This window comes from Poeciliopsis prolifica, unplaced genomic scaffold (genome assembly GCF_027474105.1).
Source record: "Poeciliopsis prolifica strain line A6 unplaced genomic scaffold, Auburn_PproV2 SCAFFOLD033, whole genome shotgun sequence".
Classification (NCBI taxonomy): Eukaryota; Metazoa; Chordata; class Actinopteri; order Cyprinodontiformes; family Poeciliidae; genus Poeciliopsis; species Poeciliopsis prolifica.
In genome coordinates, this window is record NW_026562408.1 from 426,028 (window position 1) to 437,500 (window position 11,473).

At 40.6% G+C, this 11,473-nt stretch overlaps 1 protein-coding gene and 1 pseudogene across 1 annotated transcript; one reads left to right on the forward strand and one right to left on the reverse strand.

Moving 5' to 3' along the window:
* Window positions 1–802: 802 nt before the first annotated feature.
* The window catches only part of LOC129373536 (15-hydroxyprostaglandin dehydrogenase [NAD(+)]-like), a 21,320-nt pseudogene continuing 10,649 nt past the window's right edge, over window positions 803–11,473 (reverse strand).
* Window positions 5,804–7,653, forward strand: LOC129373533 (uncharacterized). The gene is made up of 2 exons (XM_055051523.1): window positions 5,804–7,473; window positions 7,538–7,653. Exon 1 carries the CDS (start codon window positions 5,963–5,965, stop codon window positions 7,046–7,048), a length of 1,086 nt encoding a protein of 361 aa, XP_054907498.1. The 5' UTR covers window positions 5,804–5,962; the 3' UTR covers window positions 7,049–7,473; window positions 7,538–7,653.

Below are 11,473 nucleotides of genomic sequence, written 5' to 3' on the forward strand. Positions count from 1 at the left end.
TAATTTGAACTATGGATATAAAACAACATTTTCCACAGAGAAAAATATAATTTTGCAGTCAGTGGTTAGGAAATGTAACACTGCTTGAATCCACTTATTAACACATTATAAATCATCTCATTCTGTGTGAAATTTGTTGTATTAGTTTGTTATACAGTTCATAAACCTTTCGGATCTGAATGATTTAGTTGACAAACTAAATAGTAGTGACTGACGTGTGTCTTGAAAAGGAATATGTCAATTGTGTATAAACGACTAATGTAACATCCAGATGAAAGAAACATTTCTGCCGCAGCTGTAACTTTCTCTCCTGGCCTGAGGAATAAAATGCTCAGCGATGGCGCAGAGCAAACAGAAATGTTCTGTTTACAGAACGCTGCATGTCTGATCTTTGGTTTGAAACATAAAAGCAGCTGTTAGAAAATTAATGACTAACAGATTTAAACCTTCTGGCTCCTTTTGTCTTCAGAAGATCAAGAAATTCGGCTCAGATTTCTCATTATTCACATTTGTTGTGTTGTTACGTAGATTAGTCCAAAACCCTGAACTTTCTGCTGGTGCTCCTAATATAAATGGTGTGGAACATTTTATGTGCTAATGGCTTTTTAAAGCTCTTTTCTTTTAAATTTGACCTCCTTCAAAGCCTTTTATTGCTCTGAAGCACCAAATAATAACATTAATAAGTATAAAAATGTTGTGTTCTAGTGTATTTCATTTAGTTTTACATTTGAAAATAAAAACACAGATTAAAATGGCATTTATACATCTGTTCCTCAGACTATTATCTGATTTCTTTTGAAGGTGCAGTTTGTTTGGTTTAGTGTTTTTTTTTTTATAGAAAGTAATTTTATGAATGTTCAAAATGTTTGTCAATAAATGCCAGAGAACGATACTTTACTGTAGTGCTGTTAATTTCTTTATTTTCTTAGCTTGGGTTTCAATCTCAGTGGTAGAAAATGACTAGAAACAATAGAAAAAGTAAATTAGGGGAATAACGTGGCAAAAAGAGGAACTGTAATCTTTGGTATTTAAGACCTCAGCAGGTCTGCTGAGTTTTTGCAGCACTGAATCCAGATGTTGGTTATTGTTCATATTATACGGGTTTATTTTGTGTTGGATTGAATGAAGGGAACTTCATGTACGTGGTTCCACTCTGCAAGACCAGCAGGGCCTCTCCGTTCTTCGTGTCGTCTGTCAGCAGCTCCAAGGCGGCGGCGGTGACGTCAGAAACCCTGAAACCGTCAGAGCAATGTCAACAAAAGGAGTAAAAAGCAGTGTAACGGATTGTAAAATGAAATGTCTAAATTATTTGTAGTTTATTTAAATTAAACTATTTAAATGAATTTCTAATTTAAGACTGTTGCAGATTGTTTATGTATGTTTGTCTGTTTTGGTTTGCATTGTTGGTGATTTATTTGGTTTAATGGTATTTTGTAATGTTTTGGGATTTTTTTTGTTTAATACGTACCTCACGGGCTGCCGTAGAGAAAGAGGGCAGGGCCTATAAAACTGGGGAATTGCAGTGAACCAAATGAACTGTCAAACGTTGGACTAAGAAATGGCGTTCCCCAGTTTGTTGTTGTATTGTTGATTTGTGTTGTATTTTAATATTTGTATTTGTTTAGTTTTCACGGTGATGGTGATGATGATGGTGATGATGATGGAGGTTTTGAAGTCAAGTGACCTGACGATGATCCAGCAAAATCATCAAAGGAGAAATAAAGCCAATATCACCTGTCGAGACCGACTGTTTTTAAATTCAAGTACTGGGGATCAGCTACAGTGAAAACTCGAGGTCTCCGTGTGTCGCCTTCCACTGACGGTGAGACGTTTGGTACGGACATCGCCGAAGTTTGTCGCTCCTCGGAATCAACGCTACAATGAGGAACTGTCTTCGCGCTGGATCCAAGTTTGTATCAAAACTGAATCTGACAGATGACCACTGGAGCGGTGAGACATTGACTGATCAATCAACGCGGAAATAACGGCACCTGCTCGATATTTATGAACTGAGTTTAGACCGCTATTGGGTCAAATGAAATTCTGAATTATTTATAAGGTAGTAGCATATGTAAGAAAAAAAATTATTAAAAAAAAAAAAAAAAAAAAAAAGAAAACAATGGTGTTTTGTAATTAAATGTTAAGTTTGAATGTGGGTTTAATTTCACTGTAAGGTCTTAGAGTTAAGATGTCACTGCCAAATGAAATGGATCTTTCTGCTGAAGATGTGAAAACTGAAGAAAAGCCAAAGGGACAAGAGTTGGTTTCAGGTCCTCGCACAAGAAAGTTGACTGAAAAGGGAGAGCAGTACAGAGAAGAAGAGTCTGCAAAACAGATAAAGGCATTTCTTAAGTCTTATGCATCCTGGAAACAAACTGCAAGAGAAGCAAGGAAGAAGCTAAAGGGTTTCTGCTCTGAGGAGAATCTGGATGAAATAAATAAGCAAGTCCAGAACAGTCTTGATAAAGTGAAACAGAATTATGAGTTTCTTCAACGTAATTTTTTAAATACTCCAGATATTGTGCAGAAACTAGATGCCTGTACTATATTAACAAATGAGATTTATGATCTTGTGTGTAAGCGTTTAGAAAGGGGTATTGTTGAGGAAAACTTTAATCAAGAAGTTGAAAAGGAAAGAGTGAGAGAAGTCTTAAATAGAGATGAATATCAATCTGTTTTTGGAGAAGCGTCTATTGAAAGTTCTCCCTGCAGTTCATCAATTACTAGCTCCAAGGTTTCTCAGGGGCGTGTAATGGCAGAAGCTGATCTTGCAGCCAAAAGGGTTCAAGTTAGATCAATGTTGGAGATTGAAGCTCAGCATGCTAAAGTCAGTAAACTTGAATGTGACTGGAAATGTCATGAGTCCCAGATTATGGCAGAAATGAAGCAGAAGGAAGCTGAAGTGCTACAGCAGCTTGATGAAGAGAAGAGCAAGTTAAAGGTAATGCAAACAGACATGGAAGTTAAGATGGCTGCAGCTCGGGTTGCTGTTTACAGCAGACTTGAAGATGGTGTTGAAAAGGGAAATCTTGATTTTAAGTCTGAGGTTAAATCAGAGCAAACACTGAAACACCCAAGTCATAAAGCTGCAAAGGTTGCATCAATTCTACCACCTCATGTTTGTGCTGAGATTCCTGCAGTGAACTTGGCTGAAGCCTTAACGAGCTCATTGACTTTAAGTCGCCTTCCTGTTCCTGAACCTGCTATATTCTCTGGTGACCCTTTGAAATTTGTGGACTTTAAAATATCATTCACAACTTTAATTGATTCAAAATCCATCTCTGCTGGGGAAAAAATGTTGTATTTGAAAAGTTATCTTTCAGGAGAAGCCCGAAAGGCTGTAGAAGGTTTCTTTTACAGAAGCTCTGAGGACGCATATGAAGGTGCTTGGTCAGTTTTACAAGATAGGTATGGAAACCCATTTGTCATCCAGAAAGCATTTAGGGATAAACTTATGTCATGGCCAAAGATTGCACCAAACGATCCATTGTCTCTCAGAGATTTTGCTGACTTTTTGAAAGGTTGTGAAGAGGCTATGCCTCAAGTAAAGGGACTGTCCATCTTAAATGACTGTGAAGAAAATCATAAGATGTTGAAGAAGTTACCAGACTGGGTTGTACGTAAATGGAGTAGAGTTGTTGTTGAAGTACTTGATGCATGTGGAGAATATCCATCCTTTGAATGTTTTTCTAGATTTATACAAAAGGAAGCACGTATAGTATGTAACCCTGTTGCTTCTCCATTTTTGTTAAAGTCTAGAACTTTTTCAAATGACCTTTCCAGGAAAGCAAAGGTTCTTAACACCAGTACGGAGTTTAAGAAACAAGAAAGTGTTCATGGTTTAAAATCTAAACTGCCTTGCTTGGTTTGTGCAGACATGTCACACAGTGTTGCTAAATGTCCTAAATTTGCAGTTAAATCAATGGAAGACAAAAGATCATTTATATATCAGAACCATCTTTGTTTTGGATGCTTAAGGAAAGGTCATTTATTGAAAGATTGTAAAACGCGGCATGTTTGTGGGGAGTGTAGACGGCATCATCCTACTTGTTTGCACAAGGAGAGAGTCAGATCTCATGATGTTGCTCAGCAGTGTTCCATAACTCCAGAAGAAACACCTCAGGTTTCTCATAGTGTATTATCTCATGCACTCATCCGAAACATTTCTGCTACATCAAGTATTGTTCCAGTTTTCCTGTCCTCTGTGAAGGATCCTGGGAAGGAAATACTTACATATGCACTCCTTGATACTCAGAGTGACTCCTCCTTTGTTTTAGAAGATCTTGTGAGAAACTTGACTGTTGAAACCAAACCAGTGCAGTTAAAACTTAGTACCATGGTTTCTGTTGATACACCCATTTCAAGTCAAAATGTGTATGGCTTGCAGGTTCGGAGTTTTTTCTCTGATACTTGTATACAGTTGCGGCAAGCATATACACGTGACTTTATTCCTGTTGATACATCTTGCATACCAAGTAGAAGTACAGCATTACAGTGGCCTCATCTTAAACATCTAGCTGGCAAAATGCCTGCTTTGCAAAATTGTGAAGTAGGTTTACTTATTGGTTTTGACTGTCCTTCTGCTTTGGCTCCCTTGGAAGTTGTTGTTGGTGGGGAAAATGAACCTTTTGCTCAGAAGACTGCTCTTGGTTGGAGTATTATTGGGGCAATTAATCCACATTTAGATCGGCAAGGAAACCAAAGATATGTACACAGAGTGATGGTGAAAGAAATGCCCACTCCATTAACTTCTGATGTTTTAAGAGCTTTGGAGTTGGATTTTAATGAAAGGGGTTCAGAAGGAAAATGTGTTTCCCAAGATGACATTCGGTTCATACGACTTCTGAGCGAAAACATTATACAAAAAGATGATGGCCATTTGGAGATGCCCCTTCCATTTAAAACATCCTGCCTTCCTATGTTGCCAAACAATAAGACGCTGGCTACCGTTCGTTTACAACATCTGAGGAGAAGGTTAAAGAGAAATGATCAGTTCTACAATCATTATAAAACATTTATGGAGTCTATCATTAACTGTGGAGATGCTGAACTAGTTTCTGAGGAAAATGCCAATGATGGTTGTGAGTGGTATTTGCCTCATCATGGGGTGTATCATTCAAAGAAACCAGATAAGTTAAGGGTAGCGTTTGACTGCTCAGCTAAATTTCGTGGCATCTCTTTGAATGATACTTTGTTGACTGGTCCAGATTTGATCAACTCTTTAACTGGAATCCTCTTGCGTTTCAGAAAAGAAGCTGTGGCTATTACTTGTGACATTGAAAGGATGTTCCACCAGTTTTATGTTGCGTCTAACCATCGCTGTTACCTGAGGTTTTTATGGTGGGAGCAAGGAGATTTGGAAAGTGAGCCTAAAGAATATCAAATGAAGGTCCACCTTTTTGGTGCTGCCTCCTCTCCAGGCTGTGCTAATTTTGGTCTGAAATATTTGGCACAACTGCAGAGATTAAAGTTTCCATCTGCAGCAGCATTTGTGGAGAATAATTTTTATGTTGATGATGGTCTAATAAGTGTTCCTACAGCTAATGACACTCCAGATTTTTTGGAACGTTTCACTAAGTTTTCATCTTGGTCAAAATTGATTAAAGTTGTTGCCAGAATCAAAAGACTTGGATGCCACAACAAATGCTATTCAAACGTGGTGAGTGTTAAAGAACGGGAAGATGCTGTTAAATCAGTGGTGAAACTTGTACAAGAACAGGCTTTTGGCTCAGAGATGAGGTTGTTAAAAAGGGGAGACATCCTTCCACGTTCTAGCTCTTTGTTCAATTTGAATACTATTGTAAAAGATGGACTGCTGCGAGTTGGTGGACGATTAAAACATTCACCTCTTAGTGAAGATTTTAGATATCCACTGATTTTGCCAAAACACAGCCATGTTACTCATCTTATTTTGTCTTACTGTCACAATCAAGTAAGTCATCAAGGCAGAGGTCAAACTCAAATGCAGGTCCGGCTTAATGGGTTTTGGATTATTGGCTGCAGCAGGTTGGTGGCTCAGATGATTCATAAATGTGTGCAGTGCAGGAAGATCAGACGTCCAGTGGAAGAACAACTTATGGCTGAGCTTCCAAAAGAACGCTTGGAAGCATCTGCACCATTTACCTATTGTGGAATGGACTGTTTTGGTCCTTTTATTGTTAAAAGAAATCGTAAGGAATACAAAAGGTATGGGTTGTTGTTCACCTGCCTTTATTCAAGAGCTGTTCACATTGAAATGTTGGAGGATTTGTCCACAGATTCTTTTATTAATGGCCTGCGCTGTTTCATTAGTTTGAGAGGAGCCGTTCGCCAGATATATTGTGATCAAGGAAGAAATTTTGTAGGAGCCCAAAATGAGTTTAAACAATGTGGTCCTAAACATTTGGAGTCTTTCCTGGCAGAAAATCAATGTGAGTTCATTTTTAATGCACCATCAGCAAGTCATGCTGGTGGTGTTTGGGAGCGTCAGATACGAACCATTCGAAATGTATTAGCTTTTACTCTATCACAAAACTTGGGAAAACTTGATGATGCTTCATTAAGAACTTTCTTTTATGAAGCCATGGCCATAATTAATAGTCGTCCTTTAACACTGAAGGGAATGAATGACCCTGGTTCTCTTGAACCTTTAACTCCTAACCATCTGCTTCAGATGAAGTCTGAGTCTGCCTTGCCTCCTGTAGGAAAATTTGTGAGGGAGGATATCTATTCCTCAAAACGTTGGCGCCGTGTGCAGTTTCTGGTTGAGCAGTTTTGGAGTCGGTGGAAGAGAGAATACCTCCAGAATATTTCCATTAGACAAAAATGGCATGTAGTTCGGCGCAATTTAAAAATAAATGATATTGTAATAGTAAAAGAGGATTTTCTCCCAAGAAATAGGTGGCAGTTGGGTCGTGTTGTTGAAACAATTGTTGATAGCGATGGCTTGGTTCGAAAAGTAAAATTGAGGACAGGAGAACAAAGATCAGGTAGGGATATTATTTCTAAGAGTTCAGTAATAGAAAGACCGGTGCAAAAATTGGTGGTGTTATTAGAAAATGATTTGTAAACTTAATGTACACAGACGAGCATGTTTTTAAACAATCTGCATGATTTTTTTTTTAAAAAAAAACCTTTTAAATAATGCATAATTTTAGTAATGGTTCATGCATTATTGGTGGGAGTGTAACGGATTGTAAAATGAAATGTCTAAATTATTTGTAGTTTATTTAAATTAAACTATTTAAATGAATTTCTAATTTAAGACTGTTGCAGATTGTTTATGTATGTTTGTCTGTTTTGGTTTGCATTGTTGGTGATTTATTTGGTTTAATGGTATTTTGTAATGTTTTGGGATTTTTTTTGTTTAATACGTACCTCACGGGCTGCCGTAGAGAAAGAGGGCAGGGCCTATAAAACTGGGGAATTGCAGTGAACCAAATGAACTGTCAAACGTTGGACTAAGAAATGGCGTTCCCCAGGAAAGGCAGCGAGGTACGTTTTTGTTTGTTGTTGTATTGTTGATTTGTGTTGTATTTTAATATTTGTATTTGTTTAGTTTTCACGGTGATGGTGATGATGATGGTGATGATGATGGAGGTTTTGAAGTCAAGTGACCTGACGATGATCCAGCAAAATCATCAAAGGAGAAATAAAGCCAATATCACCTGTCGAGACCGACTGTTTTTTAATTCAAGTACTGGGGATCAGCTACAAGCAGATTAAAATCATTTTTAAGCGTGCACTTACATTACCGTCCCCATCACGTCAACCAGTTTGTGTGTAGCAGCGGCCAGGTTGGAGAACTGACCCAGCCGAATCGGGATGTTGGTCATCAGGTCGGTTTGCACGAAGCCAGGACAAATCGTGTTGAACCGAACACCAAACCCAGAAGCCTCAGAGGCAGCCTGAAAACAAAGAACATGGTTTTCAAACAGAACCTTCCAGACCTATTCAAATCCCATCCAGAACCATACAGATCCCATCCAGAACCATTCAAATCCCATCCAGAACCATACAGATCCCATCCAGAACCATCCAAAACCATACAGATCCCATCCAGATCCCATCCAGAACCATTCAAATCCCATCCAGAACCATACAGAACCATTCAAATCCCATCCAGAACCATCCAAAACCATACAGATCCCATCCAGAACCATTCAAATCCCATCCAGAACCATCCAAAACCATACAGATCCCATCCAGAACCATACAGATCCCATCCAGAACCATTCAAATCCCATCCAGAACCATCCAGATCCCATCCAGAACCATTCAAATCCCATCCAGAACCATCCAGAACCATTCAAATCCCATCCAGAACCATCCAAAACCATACAGATCCCATCCAGAACCATCCAGATCCCATCCAGAACCATTCAAATCCCATCCAGAACCATTCAAATCCCATCCAGAACCATCCAAAACCATACAGATCCCATCCAGAACCATCCAGATCCATTCAAATCCCATCCAGAACCATACAGAACCATCCAGATCCCATCCAGAACCATACAGATCCCATCCAGAACCATACAGATCCCATCAAGAACCATACAGATCCCATCCAGAACCATACAGATCCCATCCAGAACCATACAGAACCATCCAGATCCCATCCAGAACCATACAGTTCTAATCCAGAACCATACAGATCCCATCCAGAACCATACAGATCCCATCCAGAACCATACAGATCCCATCCAGAACCATACAGTTCTAATCCAGAACCATACAGCTCCCATCCAGAACCATCCAGATCCCATCCAGAACCATACAGATCCCATCCAGAACTATACAGTTCTAATCCAGAACCATACAGATCCCATCCAGAACCATACAGATCCCATCCAGAACCATACAGAACCATTCAAATCCCATCCAGAACCATCCAAAACCATACAGATCCCATCCAGAACCATCCAGATCCCATCCAGAACCATTCAAATCCCATCCAGAACCATCCAGAACCATTCAAATCCCATCCAGAACCATCCAAACCATACAGATCCCATCCAGAACCATCCAGATCCCATACAGAACCATCCAGATCCCATCCAGAAACAACCAGATCCCATCCAGAACCATACAGATCCCATCAAGAACCATACAGATCCCATCCAGAACCATCCAGATCCCATCCAGAACCATACAGAACCATCCAGATCCCATCCAGAACCATACAGTTCTAATCCAGAACCATCCAGATCCCATCAAGAACCATACATGGTTCTGGATGGTTCCCATCCAGAACCATCCAGATCCCATCCAGATCCCATACAGAACCATCCAGATCCCATCCAGAACCATACAGTTCTAATCCAGAACCATACAGATCCCATCCAGAACCATCCAGATCCCATCCAGAACCATCCAGATCCCATCCAGAACCATACAGTTCTAATCCAGAACAATACACATCCCATCCAGAACCATACAGATCCCATCCAGAACCATCCAGATCCCATCCAGAACCATACAGATCCCATCAAGAACCATACAGATCCCATCCAGAACCATCCAGATCCCATCCAGAACCATACAGAACCATCCAGATCCCATCCAGAACCATACAGTTCTAATCCAGAACCATACAGATCCCATCCAGAACCATACAGAACCATACAGAACCATACAGATCCCATCCAGAACCATACAGAACCATCCAGATCCCATCCAGAACCATCCAGATCCCATCCAGAACCATACAGATCCCATCAAGAACCATACAGATCCCATCCAGAACCATCCAGATCCCATCCAGAACCATACAGAACCATCCAGATCCCATCCAGAACCATACAGTTCTAATCCAGAACCATACAGATCCCATCCAGAACCATACAGATACCATACAGAACCATACAGATCCCATACAGAACCATACAGATCCCATCCAGAACTATACAGATCCCATCCAGAACCATACAGTTCTAATCCAGAACCATACAGATCCCATCCAGAACCATACAGAACCATTCAAATCCCATCCAGAACCATCCAAAACCATACAGATCCCATCCAGAACCATCCAGATCCCATCCAGAACCATTCAAATCCCATCCAGAACCATCCAGAACCATTCAAATCCCATCCAGAACCATCCAAAACCATACAGATCCCATCCAGAACCATCCAGATCCCATCCAGAACCATTCAAATCCCATCCAGAACCATCCAGATCCCATCCAGAAACAACCAGATCCCATCCAGAACCATACAGATCCCATCAAGAACCATCCAGATCCCATCAAGAACCATCCAGATCCCATCCAGAACCATCCAGATCCCATCCAGAACCATACAGTTCTAATCCAGAACAATACACATCCCATCCAGAACCATACAGATCCCATCCAGAACCATACAGATCCCATCCAGAACCATACAGATCCCATCCAGAACCATCCAAAACCATACAGATCCCATCCAGAACCATCCAAAACCATACAGATCCCATCCAGAACCATACAGATCCCATCCAGAACCATCCAAAACCATACAGATCCCATCCAGAACCATCCAGATCCCATCCAGAACCATACAGTTCTAATCCAGAACCAACCAGATCCCATCAAGAACCATACAGATCCCATCCAGATCCCATACAGAACCATCCAGATCCCATCCAGAACCATACAGTTCTAATCCAGAACCATACAGATCCCATCCAGAACCATACAGATCCCATCCAGAACCATACAGTTCTAATCCAGAACCATACAGATCCCATCCAGAACCATACAGATCCCATCCAGAACCATACAGATCCCATCCAGATCCCATCCAGAACCATCCAAAACCATACAGATCCCATCCAGAACCATACAGATCCCATCCAGAACCATCCAAAACCATACAGATCCCATCCAGAACCATCCAGATCCCATCCAGAACCATCCAGATCCCATCCAGAACCATTCAAATCCCATCCAGAACCATTCAAATCCCATCCAGAACCATCCAAAACCATACAAATCCCATCCAGAACCATCCAGATCCCATCCAGAACCATTCAAATCCCATCCAGAACCATCCAGAACCATTCAAATCCCATCCAGAACCATCCAAAACCATACAGATCCCATCCAGAACCATCCAGATCCATTCAAATCCCATCCAGAACCATCCAGATCCCATCCAGAACATCCAGATCCCATCCAGAACATCCAGATCCCATCCAGAACCATACAGATCCCATCAAGAACCATACAGATCCCATCCAGAACCATCCAGATCCCATCCAGAACCATCCAGAACCATCCAGATCCCATCCAGAACCATACAGTTCTAATCCAGAACCAGATCCCATCCAGAACCATACAGATCCCATCCAGAACCATACAGATCCCATCCAGAACCATACAGTTCTAATCCAGAACCATACAGATCCCATCCAGAACCATACAGATCCCATCCAGAACCATACAGATCCCATCCAGAACCATACAGATCCCATCCAGAACCATTCAAATCCCATCCAGAACCATCC

Coding starts and splice junctions, on each gene's coding strand:
- LOC129373533 (XM_055051523.1), top strand. CDS start 5,963: ATGCAGGTCCGGCTTAATGGGTTTTGGATTATTGGCTGCAGCAGGTTG.